We start from the raw sequence: 17735 nt of genomic DNA, 5'->3' as shown, positions 1-17735 counted from the left end.
TTTTTGTATGACTTTTGTTGTGTAAAGAATAATATAAGAGTTTAATGCTAGTTGTAAGTTTTTCATATTTGTTTTTTGTGTAATGTTGTTATATAAAACAAATCCATAGATAAAACTTAAATTCGGATCCGATATCCGATCCGGTTTAAATCGGGTATCTGATTTTCGGTACCCTGTTTAAACCGGGTCGGATACGGGTCGAGTTTTTGTCGATCCAAAACACCGGGTACCTGTTTCGATTTTTAAAACCGGATCGGGTACCCGGTTTTGCTCACTTCTATCAATAACAGATTTGTTCGTCTAATCCATCTTTGACAGACGTATTAGCTCTTATTTATTTATTAGCTAATCATGTTTTTTCTTTATTAATTTAGCTAAGACAGAGCCATCTTAACCACCAAGATATTACCACCAAGATATTCTATTAATTTAGCTAAGACATAGCAATCTTAACCCCCAAGACAGAGCCGTCTTAAATACAAATTCTAATCTTCCATTTCTTTTCATTCTTCTTCTTACTATCTAAACGCATGCAAAAAGCATGAGTATTATTACTGAAATTTTATAATAAATACAAAACTTAAAAAAACCATGAACTTGAGAGAATTTGAAATGGGAACCACATGGAATAAAGCTGGTCCAAGGACCCCATTTTTAAATATTTTTTTGATGGATATGTTTTTAATAGTGTGGACACCCCATATTTTTAATAATGTAGAAAAAATAAGAAAAAAAAGTTTTTAAAAATTATACATATTCATAATTGCAAACCAAACATCTCTAGAATTTTCCACGGATACTTTAAAAACATAAAAAGCCCACTTTGGTGTGGGATTGTTTCTTTATAAAATAAAAAAATATGACATAATTTTATTATATAAAATATGTACATAATTATTACAAAAATTATGGTATATATTATTCTCATAAAATAAGTGATTATAAAATGAGTGTTTGATTAATAAAATAAAAAAAACAATTACAGAGATCGCCCGATTGGATTGACGCTGGACCGGTGATCGATTTGAGGCCGGTCGGACTGTTGATAGATTGTCAGAGGCTGGTTGGACAGTGGGTGGATCATCGGTGAACCAGTGACTGATTGCCAAAAGCCGACTGGATTATCAGTGGGCCGATGGGCAATGGAGAGATTGAGAAAAAGAGATTTTTTATAATGAAAAAATATTTCATTATTAGTGAAATTTTTTGATACCATAATATATATATTATATCATAATTTTATACTCTCAAACAATTAATATGTTATAATTTTTAAAAAATATTAAATTATAACATATTGTACAAATTATACTTTTCGAACACTTTACCCATTCTATTAAACTAAAATAATTGGACCTCTGGCAGCTACCCACCCCTTTTCTCCAATACTTGGAGATGGAAATCTGATAACTCTCCTTTCACCACTAATTAATCCTAGTAAGCTGTAAGCTTCTTGATTTTTCTCTATCTCTTGATTTTTGCTAAATGATTGAGATTCGATGGATTAGAAGAAATAGGATGGTAGAAACCCTTTGGATTGGTTTAAAGAATCTTGTTTGAATATTGTTCTCAATGTAATTGATTTTGGTAGTTTCTGTTAAGTTGAAATTATTCAAATTTATAATATATATGGATCCCTTATCATCTTATCTTATATAAAATTTTTGGATTAGTCACTGGAATTACTTAAATATAAAAAAAGAAAAAGAAAACAATAAAAACATGCCAAAAAACCAATAAAAAAAGAATATTTAAAAAAATAAAAAATAAAAATGAAGAAAGACAAGAGAAAGAGAATAGAAGAAACAGAATAAGGGCACTTTTAATATAAAAAAAATTAAAAAGTTGATTTGATATATATATATATATTTATTTATGAAATACTTGTAGGAAGATTAAGTAAGAACTTCTTAATCACTAAGAGAAATCTTTTGGTTAGTATGCAAAGGTGATCCGGGGTTCTTTTAAGTCATGCAATTTTGCTATTTAAAATATATTTTAATGATTTATTTATATTTAGGGGAAAGAGTTATATATACACATGAGGGGTTAATTGAATGTTTTGTTTAATTAGGAGGTATATATATAGGTTATTAGTAAAAAATTTAAGGGGAAAACCCAGGATTTTTTTAACTAGGATAAACTAAAATGAAAATTGAGATTGATCAGATTCTTTCTTGATCTAACTACAACACAAGGTTACATAAAAACTCTCAAAAACTCCCAACAAAACTCAAAGTTTGAGAAGACATATATGCATGCACGCCTTACATATATATCTCAAAAGGGAAAGCCATCATCAGGAGATGAAGCAAGCTCATCATCCATGAGGTTGAAAAGCTCCCAAATATTCTCATTCTCATTCAAATCTAAAGGAGACGAAGCAAACTCATCATCTGTGAGGTTGAAAAGCTCCCAAATATTCTCATTCTCATTCTCATTCAAATCTAAAAGAGACGTCAAAGGTGAGAATATCTCCATGTTGTCTACAATACTTTCATCACCCTGTACTGCTTTTGCAACACTAATATTATCATGGTTCTCTGTCTTTTTAATTTGGAGCTGATCAGAGGTTGCAGATAATGTTTGCTCTTGTTGATTGTTCATCATCAAATAGCTTGATTCTAAAATGGGACCAAAATTTAGAGTTGAAGTTGAAGGTGAAGAATCAATTGTGAACAAGTTTTGGTTGGTTTCCTGGACAACATTATTGCATGTGTGTTGCATGTCATATATGACTATGAAATTCGAAGGCTCATACTTATCTTGTTGTTGCACTTTTTTCCTTGCTTTGCATTCTTCATTTATGCACTTGTAGTATGTTCTGCAATCATTAGAACAGGTATCATCTCTCTATTTTCATCCTCGCGGGAAAAAAAAAAAAAAACAATTTAAAATATCACATATATATGATCATGGTTCATCTAATAAGAGCGACTGATAAATTAGCAAGTTTTAATAATAAATCACAAACCAACACTGAAGACATCAAGATATATAATTAATCTTTGTACCTTGGAAACATGGAGTTCTTGATATTCTTCTGACCATACTTCCTATATATATATTTCAATCATGTTCAGAAGAAGGAATGCTTAGATTTGATATATAGCTAGATTTGATCTAAACTCTTAAGTGAAAAAACAGGAAAAATATATGCATGACGGAATAATAAATCACAAACCAACACTGAAAACATCAAAGATATATAATTAATCTTCGTACCTTCGAAATTCAGAGTTCTTGATATCCTTCTCTCCATACTTCTGCCACTGATACCCATCACAGAATGGCGTAGTTGTAACAACTGCAGTTGAATCATTAACTGATCTCCTGCAAGCAAATCTCAAATATATATCAATTCAAACAATATAAAGAAACTTGATGATATATATTCATATATATATATATATATGTAGATACCTTCTCTTAACAGTAGATGTAGTATATTCATGGTGGATCCTTTTCATCTTCTTTGAAGCAAGTTGATCAGAGGCATTAGAATCAAGAGCAGAGATAGACTGTGAGAGTGAACTCATGATCTCTTGAAAAAGGATGGTGGCTTGTGTTAGGTTGAAAAGATTAAACAATTTTTCATTAACACAAAACCTACAATGTACAAGGTATATATAGATACACAGTTATATAAATAAGGTAGCTATACAAATATAGATATACAGCTGTATACACAGCTGTATTCCCTAACACCCCCCCCACAAACTCACGGGGGATCAAACATCGAGAGTTTGGACAAGAGAAAATCATGTTGTGCCCGTGTCTGAGATTTAGTAAAGCAGATCGCAGGTGGCGCTCGGAAGGAACAAAGCTGGGGAGCAGAATGCCTTTCTTTGTCATCGATCACGCAAGAAGAAAGCATCAACACCAATATGCTTGGAGAGGGAATGTTTGACAGGATTCAAAGTGATCTGAATGGCACCGGTGTTGTCACAATGTAGAGGAGTAGGAGCATGTGAGACAACACCAAGATCATGCAAAAGCCAACGCAACCAAACAATCTCCTCAGCAGTAGTAGCCATAGCGCGAAGCTCTGCTTCAGTGCTAGACCGAGAAACACCAGTTTGCTTCTTGGACTTCCAAGCAATGAGAGAAGAGCCCAAGAACAAGCGAGCGCGATGTGAGCGACGATCGGGAGCGGATCACTAGCCCAAGTAGCATCGAATAAGAACGAAGCTCCGAGGCTGTCTTGAGAGAAAAAGAAGGCCTCGAGACGGAGTCGCCCGAAGATAGCGCAAAAAGCCTCAAAAAGATGGGCATAGTGAGCGAGTAGGTGCACTAACAAAGCGACTCAAAACATGCACGGCGATAAGCAATGTCCGGGACGAGTGAGGGTAAGATAGACCCGGACTCCCAGCCAAGTGGCGATAGCGTGTCGGATCGAGATAAAGGGGAGTCCCCTCATCAGACGCTAGATCGAAGATGTAGCTCCATAGGGAGTGGTTCTGACACAAGAGTCAGAGAGAGCTGCCCGTGCGAGGATATCAGATGTGTAATGCTATTGGGATAACTGAAAACCAGTAGAAGTAGAAGTGACCTTAATGCCCAAAAAAATAGCTCAATCGACCAAGATCGGGTCATCCGGAAATGTTCTTTCGAAGGTGATGCTTGACAAAATCCACATGAGCAGGATCATCACCATTGATGATCATATCATCCACATAAAGTAACAACAAAGTCCGACCACGAGAGGAAGAGTGCACAAACAAAGCGGGATCATGCGGACTAGGTCGAAAACCAGCGACAACCACGATGAGGGCTCGAAGCGCTCAAACCCAGGGCCCGAGGGAGCTGTTTGAGACCATAGAGAGCCTTCCGAAGGCGACAAACCAAACCAGAAGGAGAAGAAAAACCAGGGGGAGGAAGCATGTAAACCTCCTACTGAATATCCCCGTGAAGAAAAGCATTCTTCACATCAATCTAAAAGAGGGACCATCGTCGAATAGCATCTCTGACAATGAGAGCTCGAATGGTAGTCATATGAGCGACGGGAGCAAAAAGTCTAATCATAATCTAGTCCCTCGCTCCTCGCCGAAAACCATGAGCCACAAGGCGGAGCCTTGTACCGCTCTACGAACCGTCGAGGCGAGTCTTGACTTTTATAGACCCACTTGCGGGTAATGGGAGCAGACACGGGAGGAAGGACAACCAAATCCCATGTAGAGGTGCGCTCGAGCGCCTCAACTCAGCAGAGCATAGCAGACTTGCCACTCGGGTATTTTTGAGCGACCTCTCGGTAAGAAGAAGGCTCTGAAGGGCCATTGGAGGGAGAAATAGGTAGGTCAAGAAGTTGAGAGGCAAGATTAAGGCGATCAAGGGGATGACGATCCCGAAGAGGATAGCGACGTGCAGGGGGATCATCCGCAGGGAACACATCAGAGGAAACCGTTGGCGCCGGGGGTGACTGCTCAGGAAGAGGAGGAGCGGGAATAGAAACATGGAGCGGGAGGGTCAGCAGATCAACGAGTGAAACGGATGGAGGAGATACAGGTGGAGGTGGGGGACGGAGGAGGTGGTGAGGACACAATGAGAAACTGAACATCGGTCGATGTAGTAGAGGAGTGAGAAGAAGAGGAAGGGGAAGGAACAAAGAAAGGACGATCCTCAACAAAAGAGACATCACGCGAGATACGGAGGCGACGTGAACAGGATCATAACACCGATAGCCTTTGTGCTCGTGGACTATAACCAAGGAAGACACAAGGAACAGATCGAAAGCGAAAGTTTAGTCCGCTCTCGAGGCATAAGGAGGACATAACACAAAACAACCAAACACACGAAAATGAGAATAACGTGGTGGGGTTTCGGAGAAAAAAACATTCCCTGGACTACAACCCTCAAGAAAGGAAGAGGGTTGAAGATTGATGAGGTAAAGCAATGCAGAGACAAATCTCACCTCAAAAGTGAGGGGGAACATGGGAGGCAATGAGAAGAGTCCGAGCGGTTTCAAGAATATGACGATGTTTCCTTTCAGCAGTGCTATCTCGAGCATGGGCACCGGGACAAGAGAGTCGAGGAAGAGTGCTCGTGGGAGGCAAGAACCCTCACTGAAACTCATGAGAAAGATATTCTCCTCCTGAATCGGAACGGAAAGTATGAATGGTGGCAGAAAATTGGGTACGCACCATATTAGAGAAATCAATATAAACCTTTAAAAACTCAGAACGAGAACGCATAAAATAAATCCAAGTGTAACGAGAGAAATCATCAACAAAAATAACATAATAACGATGTCCACCTTTGAAACAAACGAGGGCGGGACCCCCAAACATCCAAATGAACTAATTCAAACGGAGACCCGCACCTAGACACACTCGAAGGATACGGGAGTTGTAGCTGCTTTGCCAAGCTTACAACCCGAACAAGAATGAGAATTATCAACTAAAAACACGACCTAAAAAAACCCCTCGATGAATAGGAAAAAGATGACGAGAACCACTAGGATGGCCAAGCCGATGATGCCACTGATGGAAACGAACAGTAGAAAAACAATAAATAGAGGCTGCTGGGAATGTAGAAGAGGATGGAAGACGAAGATGATCGAGCACATACACCCCACTATGGCGATGGCCAGCTCCAATGAGGGTCCCCCAGAAGACGATCCCTCGCACACGACAACCAAACTCATCAGAAAATAACAAGATAGCCAAGAGAAGCGAGTTGGCTAGCGTAAATAAGGTTCATGGAGAGTCGTGGGTACAAAGACAACATCATGAATATGAAAATGAGTGGTGTGTAGGAGGCCACGACTAGGATAGAAGTGTCGTGCCATTAGCAATAATGACACGAAGATCGGAAGAAAAAAAGGATGAAGAGAGTGAAGGTGGGTAGCATCATAGGTCATATGAAAAGAAGCTCCGCAGTCAAGTAACCAAGAGGATGAAGAAATACCCAGTAGGGGCAGAGGCGATCGATGGGTGAGTGGAGACGCTCTGAGGTATCCTCGAGTGAGTAATCGGAGCCGAAGAAGGAGATATCCGACTCGGAAAGTCGCGAATAAGTTGTCGAAAACCGCTCGCCAGACAAATGGACCACTTTAAGTAGGTGAGGGTGGGGATGGGGCGTCACTGCCAGTGCCGTCATCTCGAGCCCGCTGAAGCTTGCGACACTCAAGACGAATATGGCTGGAGCATGGCAAGAATGACACCGAACCGACTCGCCGAGGAGGTGCACTAGAAACCGGTCCCCCGAGACTCGAGATAGAGGGACTGGACAGGAGCGCTAAGACCCGTGAGACGGCATCAAAGGAGCAATGATCGAGCATCGGGTGCCGCTGGGGAGCAAGAAGAACAGAGTGAGGAGCAGCAGTGGTGGAACCACATCTAAGGACCGAAGATGAGTCTCCCTCGCAAGCACATATGCCGGAGTATCACTAGCGCATCTGAGGTGTAACCCGTGTAGTAGCCGAGCCCGAACGGCCTCGAACTCGTGGCGAAGACGCATGAGAAACTCATAAGCACGAAGATAATCACGATCCCGAGCAATGGCAAGACACTTGGCACAAAGTCGGAGAAGGAGAGGGTGTCATCTCATCACACTAACGCCATAAATCATCGAAAGCACGGCAAAGAATCCGAGATGCACGCCTCACGCCGATAGGTAGATGTGAGAGTCTCTAGGCAAGGAGTAGCGCAACGCCCGATCGGAAGGAAGATAGAGTGCGCAGCAGATGATCTCAAATCGCCTTTGGTCAGAAAGATCACAAACAAACAAGCTGAATAGGAAGCTCACAGGATCGACAGATGATAGCAATGGTACGAAAGATCATCCTCAGCCCACTCGAGCAAGTCAAGAGACGTGGAAGAGGACGCTACCGATAATCAGAGACGAAGAAGAGCCAGAAGAGGCGGCACTAGAAGAAATCGGAGGCTGACGGTACCATCAACATGACCCCAAAGATTAAGTCCGCTAAGAAGCACACGTAGTGGATCGACCATGCTTTTATAATTCTTGCCATCGAGCATAACGTCCGCCTTTTGCAGATAAGAAACCTGGGCAGAGGCCATGGAAAACACACCGCGGGCTAAGGGCGGCGGGTGCGCTGGCCAACGGCAACACGGGCGCGCGCGAGGACCGAGGACGGCGCAGCGGCGCGGGCGCTACTGGACGCTGCTGCCGAGGACGGCGCTGGGCGCTGACGCGACGCTGACGGGCGCGCTACCGACGGCCGGTCGTAGAGCGGGCGAGGCGCCATGGGCGGCGCGCGGCAGGGCGCAGGCGGTCATGGCGCGCAAGGCGCAGGCGCGCGGTAGGGCGCTGGCCGTCGCGCGCGGCGAGGCGCTACTGGGACGGGCGCTGACGGGCGCTGGGCAGGCGCGCGCGCGTAGGCACGCTGTGGCGGCGCGGCTCGGTCGCGACGCGGCGGCGCTGGCCGCCGAGGGCGGCGCATGGATCGAGACAAAGACGCTGCGGATCGAGGGCGGCGGCGCGGAAAAATTAGGTTTAGAAAAACCTCTCTGATACCATGTTAGGTTGAAAAGATTAAACAATTTTTCATTAACACAAAACCTACAATGTACAAGGTATATATAGATACACAGTTATATAAATAAGGTAGCTATACAAATATAGATATACAGCTGTATACACAGCTGTATTCCCTAACAGCTTGCTCCATCTCTTTCTTGGCTGGTATTAATGGACATACATAAGCTTGAAGATGAGAGATGAGCTCAAGTGCTCTAGATATTTCCTTCATGGTTGCAGTTGCAATATTCATCACCTTCTTCTCCATGCGTACACAAATCTAGAACTTCCAATTAACTACAATCCTAATATTAATATATGTGTGAAATATATATATATATATATATATATATTAAGATTTGCATAGATATATATATATCTTCGGAAAGTTATTTCAGTCGATACATTTATTTCATCCATGGTGATCCCCATATGTTTGAAATTTCTTTGAGGCCATTAATTTATTTTAAGATGAGTCATTGGTTATTATTATAATTGTTGTTTACCGCCATGGCGGAGCAAATAGTTGACAAAAGGGCTAAAATGGAGGTCTTGATGCTTGTAATTAATTTGGAAGGAAGATGTTTGCTGGGGTGTCAATGAAAACAACAAAGAAAACAAATGGTAATTGGAAGAAATGGCATTAATTTATTCGAAGATCACAAACACGGGACTCACATGGGACATCAAGAAATGAACCTTATGTCACTTTCCATGTTAACGATAATTAGAATGGCTGGAATTTATTATTTATTTTATTTCGGCTGTTATGAGGATATTTTGCCCATGATTTTTGAGATCTAGGGTCCGTTCGGTACTTTGTATGGAAACACTTTCCATGCAAAGTATTTCCTTGCATTCATTTTCCTTGCATTTGAAATACATGCAAAATGAATTCCTTTGTTTGTTATGAATAACCTTTCCATGCAAAGTTATGTTTATTCTCAATTTACCCTTCAATGAATATCAATTATTTTAATTTTAACTATGTTTTAATTTTCACATTAATCAATGGTTTATATATAGAAAATTAAGAAAATTGCTTATATACCCGGCAAAAGTAGATATTTAATTTTTGCTTTTCTATATGAGAAATATGATTACCCGAACTTTATCCAAGAGGCACGCTTCCTATATGAATTTTGACAATCTTTTTGTGGATAAATCTCACCTAAATAAAAGGTATTGTGCATGTTTCTTTCAATGAGTTTTCAATAAGAATCTATTATTAATAAAACAATATCAAAGGCAATAAAAAAAATTATTAAAAAAATTACAAAAAATTATATGACTTACTGAGATTGGCTTGCACTACAGTTTTGAAAAAGAAGACGGTGGAGAAGTTTTTTGCTAAAGTTAGGGTTTTTAAAAAGAAGACAAGACAAAAGAGAAGAATTTTAATGTTAGAAAATGGTGAAATTGAAATTTTACATGTCTCCTACTTTCATACCCATGATGTAATCCGTTTCACACCCCCTCCCCCTGTGAATCCTTTTCATTGGTCAAAGGGAAAGTAATTACAATTTGACCATTACTTTACATGGTCTTTTTTCAACCAAACATATGAAAGTTTTTCACAACCTCAACTTTCCAGGAAAAGTTGTTACTTTCTCCTATACCAAACGGCCCCCCTATAGTTGGAGCTGCAAAATGTAAGGTGTTTCAAAATCCCAAAATCAAAACCTAGCACATGCAAGTACGGGTATTGGTTTTTATGGTGTTTTGCTGTTTGGTGAGTATTATTTTTTAGCCAATTGTTTGCATGCAAAATATCAATCATAGTTTTCTGCTTTGAATCTTGAATTTTTTTTTCACTTATATTTGGTCAAGTAATTTGTGAATTTGTGAGTCACTGGGTATAATTTTAGTATGTATGTTAACTTAATTACGGGAAATATTTTTCAAACCATGTGTTGCTAGAAAATGTTTTTACAACAACTAATGAGAGATGCTTTGCTGGAAGATGATTTTTGTTTACATATTGCGCGCTCTAGGACAATTAAACTCAGGTCTCCTGCTTATTTGTTTATGATACATTCTTTAGTGTATGATGAGGGCTAACGCAAGTGTATGTGTCGATCAAGTAGTAAAGTGTGTGTGAAAACAGGGTATCGATCCACAAAGAAGAGTTCTAACTCTAACGCCGAAAATTAGCCTAATCGAAGTTGTGATGTTGTGCAAAAGAACTAGAAAACAAAAAGCAAGAAATACGAAGTAAAAAAGAGTAGAGAAATCAAGGGAAGAAGCGATGTTCAGGCATAACATCCCTCTAGGGTTTTGTTAAGTTCATGACAAAGGTTGTCTATTCATGCAATCTTATTTGAACTGAGAGATTTCTTAAATTATACTAAATCCCTCTTACAAGGGTGAATAGTAACCAAATCAGTACATTGATGATACAATCACCACGCAATCACTTTACACTTTTGAAATCTCAATATGAGTTAACAAAAATTTCTTTAATAGGTAATTCTTCTTGTAAAAAGATTACCCCTAATCCGAATACAGAATAAAAATGTGATTTCTCCTCAAATCTATTCCACATGATTGAAAAGAGCGAGGAAATAACTTGTAACTCACTCGGGAGGATTGAGGGAGAAGAATTCTCGAAAGTACCCATTGCTAGGCTTACTAACAATCCCCTCTAATTATAGGCATGTCTATGCTAGGTGAGTATTCTACTCATCAAAAATCACATCAAATATGAAAACGAGGGCTTCCGTTACGATAATAATCAAACAATATAAACACATAATTAGATTCGAATAACATATATGAATCACAATTAACTACGTAAATCACAAAGATCCACAACTAATGTCAAAAGATAAAACCCTAGAGTTCAACTTTGCCCAAATATCTAAGAAATTAGCCCTCTATTAATGGAGGGCAAGCATTCAAATTATAAGACACGAAGAGAATGAAACTAGGGATTAAAACCCACTTCTCAATCATGCCGAAGATTGATTGCCATAAAATGATAAGGGCGCAAGTATAAGTGCCGATTACGGAATAATAGTGTACTAAAAGCAGAGTGTTGGTCCACAGGGAAGAAAGTGAACACTAGTAGTAACTCTAAGCCTGAAAATTAGCCTTAATGATTAAATGTTGTTTGTGTAAACAATAACAAGTAAAATAAGAAAATACTGAAAATAATAGAAGAGAAGTCAATGAAGAGAGCAATGTCGGGGCATAGTATCCCTCTAGGGTTATGAAGTACATGACAAAGGTTGTCTAAACATGGGCTTCATTACACTGGTGGCCACAAAAGTTTGTAACTTATATCGTTGTGGCCACATAAGTTTTTTTTGTAACCAGATGGCCATAAAAGTTTTCTCTGGGAGCACCGGTGGCCAAAAAGTCCTGTTTGGAGGCCATTTCTGACTTTTTAGCTGACGTGGATGGCACCGTGTAATATAATATTATAAACTCGATGACATGGCAGTCCAACTCAAAAACACTATATGAATAATCCAAATCAGCAGGCTGAGTCATCTGCTGAGTCATCTCCCCATTCTAAGCATCCTTGTCCAAATCCTTAGCCTTGGCCGAAATCCCACATTTCCCCTTCCCAGCACTGAGCTTGGGATTCCACCACCCCGCACTGAGCTTGCCCCACCACCCCGCATCTCCTCGTTGCTTCCCTTCAGCTGATCTCCACCACCTTGACTTTTGAAAGTGTCCAGCATTGTTACAGGTAAGCAAACTCTACTGAAAATGGTACTGATTTCTTTGAGGAAGTGTTTTTCTCATGTAAACTCTCCAGTATTGTGTCTCTTGTAGGTAATATATTGTGATTTAAGCATATTGAGTGATATGTTTTTCCCATTGCAGTCTTACATTTTTTTTTCCAGTGTTAATTTTTTTTCTTGATCTGTTAATTGGATTAGAACTCATGTTTTATGAAGGAATTTAAATGTTGATAACATTTGAACTCATATTTTGGTTTTTCTAATATCATGATTTTCATTTTCGTTTAAACTTTAGTGCATGGATGTTTTATAAATGGACTGTTGAGTAATGTTAGAGCTGAAGAGGGGTTAGAGTAAGTAGTCCACAAATACTGAAGTCATGGCAAATGAAAGGTGTATAACAATGCAAGCTCACCATAAATACAAAAAATTGCAAAGTAGAATGAAAAGAAAAATGAAAGCTCACCATTATTAACGAATGATGAATCTATAAAAAGCTTTCTTTTTAATCAACCTTTGAGACTAAAAAAGTTAAACAAACATTCTTTTCATAGTTTCATGGATGTCATACTATCAATGCTTCTTCCCAGTTAAATCATACTATACACAAGTAAAACATCATAGAATTAAAACATACCAACACCACCATACTATTTAATTATAATCATCTCATAATCACCATTCTGTTCCTCATATTAATTTCTTTTTCCCACCAGAATATATGTTACTTACTAGCAGAAAGAAATTAAAGCAGAGAATAAAAGCAACAAGTTAATTTAGAAAATTTAAATGAACCACAACATAATGTGGGTTCTCCTATCCACATTATGTAACATTTTCATTGGATTATAAACTTCACATATTTTAAATTTTAGTTGATGTTTTATAAATTAATATAGACTGTTTAGTAATGTTGATAACATGTTGATAATATTTTGGTTTTTCTAATTTAGTTTGTTTGGTTGTTTGATTTTCTATTTTTGGTTTTAGTAATGTCCTGGTCTACAAAATTGGCAATGTCCTAGTTTACATTTTTAATTAGGATTGTTTGATTACCCTGGTTTTCAGTTAGTAATGTTCTATTTTACATTTTCATCCCGTATTGTTTGATTGTCCTGGTTTTCAATTAGTAGTGTTCTGGTTTACATAATTAGTATTGTTTGATTGTTAATTATCTATTGTTGTTGTTTTGTTTTAGTAATGAATACATTGATTGTTTATATAAGTATCACTGTCCTAGTTTACATTTTCAACATTTTCTTGTTGTATTTGATTGATTGTTAGGTTTTTAAATTATGGTTTCACATAATGTCATGATCTGCATTTTTAGTTTCAACATTATCTTGATGTTTTAGAAATTTAGCAAAGTGACTGATATAATTTTCAATGTGAACTCGTTCAGCTAATATGGAAGATATTAATGGGGTTTCAATTGAAGAGAAGGAGTTCAGTGATACAGATTATGATCTTCAATCTGGTAATGAGGATTATCAACAATTTATGGATGAACAGAGAAAAAATAAAGGGGACATACCATGGGATACACCATCTTTTTCTCAGGGTGTTGTAGAAGGAGTTGTTGAAAAAGATTGTGAATCAGATGATGAAAATTCTGAGGAGTTATTCACAGATCCAGAATCAGATGGTGATGATAAACCTAGGGCTGTGGAGTTTAATGAAGAGAAGGAACTATACAACCCAAGCTTAAAGGTTGGAATGCTGTTTAGGGATTTTGAGCAGTTGAAGAAGGCATGCAGAAATTGGGGAATTAAGAATAGATTTCAGGTGTGGTTCCCACAAAATGATAAAAAGAGAGTGATTTGTGCATGCCATTACAAACAATGCTCTTTTAGGATTTATGCAGCTCGCATGAGCAAAGACAATCCATCAGTGCAAATCAAGAATGCCAATTTTGATCACACATGTGGAAAGGTTTTCACCAATTTTCATGTTACTTCAAGGTGGCTTGCTGTTAAATATCTTGACAAATTTAGGGCTGATCCAATCTGGATCTACAATGGGATAATTAAACAAGTTAAAGATGACCATGGTTTTACAATCTCTATTATGAAAGCTTGGAGAACCAAAAATTTGGCAATGAAGTGGGTCAATGGAGATGAAGCTGAGCAATACACAAAGCTTATTAGGTATGTAGCTGAGCTTAGGCAGAGTAATCCAGTGACGACAGTGATATTATGGAGGGATGAAGGTATTTTTAAAGGGTTTTATATCTGCTTGAAGCCCTTAAAAGATGCATTCTGGTCAGGTTGTAGGCCATTTATAGGCCTTGATGGTTGTTTTTTGAAAGGTCTATATGATGGGCAAGTGCTATCTGCAGTAGGGATTGACCTGAACGATTGTATTTTTCCAATTGCTTATGCAGTGGTTTTGATTGAAAACAGAGAAAGTTGGACTTGGTTTATGGAGGCTTTAAGGGATGATTTGGAGATTTGGAATAGCAAATATGTCACCATAATGAGTGATCGGCAAAAGGTTAGTTTGTATGTTGTATGATTAAAATAATTTCCAATGAAACTAACTACCAACTAATTTTGTGGCTTATATTTGCAGGGATTAAAAAGGGCTGTTGAAGAAGTGTTTCCAGATGCAGAACATAGAAATTGTGTTAGACACATCTACACAAATTTCGGGGAGAAATTCAGAGGTAAAGCCTTAAAGGATTTTCTATGGAATGCTGCAAGGGCAATGTATGTACAGAGATTTAACTATTGGCTTGGAGTAATAGAGAAAGAAAATCCAAATGCTAGAAAATGGCTTGACCATCAAGACAAACCATATGCAAGCTGGACTAGGGCATTGTTCTCTACTTCAAGTAAGTGTGACATCCTTTTGAACAACATTTGTGAGTGCTTTAATAGGTATATACTTGATGCAAGAGATAAGGGAATCATCACAATGCTTGAGATGATCAAGGTGAAGTTGAAGAGGAGAATGAAAAAAAAGAAAGAACAGATGTTGAAGTACAAGGGCAATATATGCCCAAAAATTCAAAAGAAACTTGATAAGATGAAAGAAGAGTCACAATACTACACACCAGATTTTTCAGGTGGGCCCAAAGTACAAATCATAGGTTCTGGAGGGGAATCCTATATTATTGACATGGTTGAGGGGACTTGCACATGCTGAAGATGGGAATTAACAGGATTACCTTGCTCTCATGGAATCAGTGCAATATATGGGAACAATCAGCAGCTAGAGGAATTTCTGCATGCCTCCTATTTGGTGTCCACTTACATGCGGGTATATGAGCATTACATAAACCCTACCAATAATGAAGAGCTTTGGCCAGAAGTTAATGATGGAACAAGAGTGATCCCACCTCCAATTGGGAGAAGACAAAAGGGAAGGAAAGCAAAAGCAAGAAGAAAAGAGCCTGAAGAGATTGAAAATTCCTTAAAGGAGGCAACATCTAATTCCATAACTTCTAGGAAAGGCAAACAAAAATTAGCCCGAAAAGGGTTAAGCACAGTTAGATGTACAATATGTCATGTAGAAGGCCACAACAAAAGGCATCATGAGAAAGTAAGTCTTTTGATATTAATTTGTTTCAATTACAATGCATAATCTCTCATGTGTGTTCTGTTTTTTTATGATAGCAGGGCAATAGGAGTAACACTGCAAGTTTGGGCCAAAAAAGACAAAAACTAGCACTTGTAAGGGTTTATATATATATATATATATATATGAAATTGGGATGAACTATAACTTTGAAATAATTTAATCCAAATCATGTTTTCGTCACAGAGGAGAAGAAGTATTGAGTCTACTGCTCTAGTAAATATGTCAAGTGGCAGTATTGCAGCTACCAATGAGTCAAGTCAACATCAAGACATTCTAGGTACCCAACAATATCAAACAAGACAGCCTAGTGACATTACACGCCAGGGACCAGCACTCAGTGTCAACATAAGCATGTCCAGTAATGTTCATGTTGGTAACTTGGGTAATGTGACATATTGCATAAGGCTACCTAAATATCCACCTGCAAATAGGGTTTCTTCAGAAGACAAGGGGGCTTCTTCACCTGACAAGGGTACTAAGGAACTAGATTGTTTTCATGGAAGATTGATTTGAATTTTTTGTTCTGAAGAACTAGATTGTAAGCACTGATAACTTTTGTTTATGGTTTGTTGATGTAATTGGAGATTAATGTTAAACTGGTTTATGTGTTCACTAGCAACTGGATGCTAAGTAAATGTCAATTGTGTACTTTTCTTCCAAAATTTGTTTGGTTCAACTTGTTTCAACATATACAAATCTGTTTCAGGTCATCTGTAGATAATTACTTCTTATGGGTTTGCAAATTTTTTCAAATTTCTGCAGATAATTTGTTGAGGTGCTTGTGCATAATTTCTTTCAAATTTCTGCAGATAATTGGTGCATTTGATTGTGCAGACTTGTTTTTTTTAATTACTGTAGAAGTTTGTGCATACTTTTTTTCCAAATTTATTTAAATAATTGATGCTTGTTTTTGTACAGATTTTTTTTTCCAGATTTCTATAGATAATTGGTGCTAGTGATTGTGTAGACTTGTTTTTTTAAGGTATAATCACCAAAATAGTCCCTGTACTTTTCTCTTTCTTCCATTTTGGTCCCTCTACTCAGAAATGCTCCCGACTAGTCCCTCTACTTTTGAAAATGTGCCCACTTAGTTAAAAATGCTCCCAACCAGTCCCTCTACTTTTAGAAATGTGCCCACTTAGTCCCTCTAAGTGGGCACATTTCTAAAAGTAAAGGGACTGGTTGGGAGCATTTTTAACTAAGTGGGCACATTTTCAAAAGTAGAGGAATTAGTCGGGAGCATTTCTGAGTAGAGAGACCAAAAGGGAAGAAAGAGAAAAGTAGAGGGACCAACTAGGGTATTATACCTTTTTTTAAATTACTGCAGATGCAGAATTTGTGCTTGTGTGGACTTTTTTTTTCAAATTTCTTTAAATAACTTATGCTTGTTCTTGTGCAATTTTTTTCTCAAATTTCTGCAGATAATTGGTGCTAGTGATTGTGTAGACTTGTTTTTTTTTAAATTACTACAGATGCAAAATGTGTGCTTGTGTAGCATTTTTTTCAAATTTCTTTAAATAACTGATGCTTGTTCTTGTGCAGTTTTTTTTTCAAATTTCTGCAGATAATTGGTGTTGTTGATTGTGCAGACTTGTTTTTTTTTAATTACTGTAGAATTTTTTGTGTAGAATTGGTGCTGGTGATTTGTGCAGAATTGCTTTTTAATTGCTGCAGATAATTGATGATGGTGCTTGTGAGAACTTGTTCTTTTTAATTTTGCACATAATTGATGTTGGTGCTTGTGCTGAGTCTTTTAAAAAATTTTGTAAATAATTGATGCTTGTGTTGAGTCTTTACAAAATTTTTGTAAATAATTGATGCTTGTGTTTCATTCATACTTAAAGAAGAACTTACAGTATTATCTTCATTCAACTAAATTAAATTACACTCTCACAAACCAAAATTATGTCATGGCATTCATACACTGAATTTTTTTTCAACCCATATGAATTTGCAGAACTTCTACTCCAATTTGCTTCG

At 37.9% G+C, this 17735-nt stretch overlaps 2 protein-coding genes across 2 annotated transcripts; one reads left to right on the top strand and one right to left on the bottom strand.

Moving 5' to 3' along the window:
• Positions 1-2280: 2280 nt before the first annotated feature.
• Positions 2281-3539, bottom strand: LOC120269104 (probable WRKY transcription factor 4). The gene is made up of 3 exons (XM_039276390.1): positions 3424-3539; positions 3226-3333; positions 2281-2824 (listed from the first exon to the last, which is right to left on the bottom strand). The coding sequence occupies exons 1-3, from the start codon at positions 3537-3539 to the stop codon at positions 2281-2283; spliced, it is 768 nt and encodes a 255-aa protein (XP_039132324.1).
• A 10041-nt stretch (positions 3540-13580) lies between these two features.
• LOC120269103 lies at positions 13581-16268 on the top strand. Its single transcript, XM_039276388.1, has 5 exons — positions 13581-14382; positions 14440-14666; positions 14745-15240; positions 15337-15716; positions 15939-16268. The coding sequence occupies exons 1-5, from the start codon at positions 13581-13583 to the stop codon at positions 16266-16268; spliced, it is 2235 nt and encodes a 744-aa protein (XP_039132322.1).
• The last annotated feature ends 1467 nt before the right edge of the window (positions 16269-17735 follow it).

This window comes from Dioscorea cayenensis, chromosome 9 (genome assembly GCF_009730915.1).
Source record: "Dioscorea cayenensis subsp. rotundata cultivar TDr96_F1 chromosome 9, TDr96_F1_v2_PseudoChromosome.rev07_lg8_w22 25.fasta, whole genome shotgun sequence".
Classification (NCBI taxonomy): Eukaryota; Viridiplantae; Streptophyta; class Magnoliopsida; order Dioscoreales; family Dioscoreaceae; genus Dioscorea; species Dioscorea cayenensis.
This window is presented reverse-complemented; position numbering and strand designations above follow the sequence as displayed.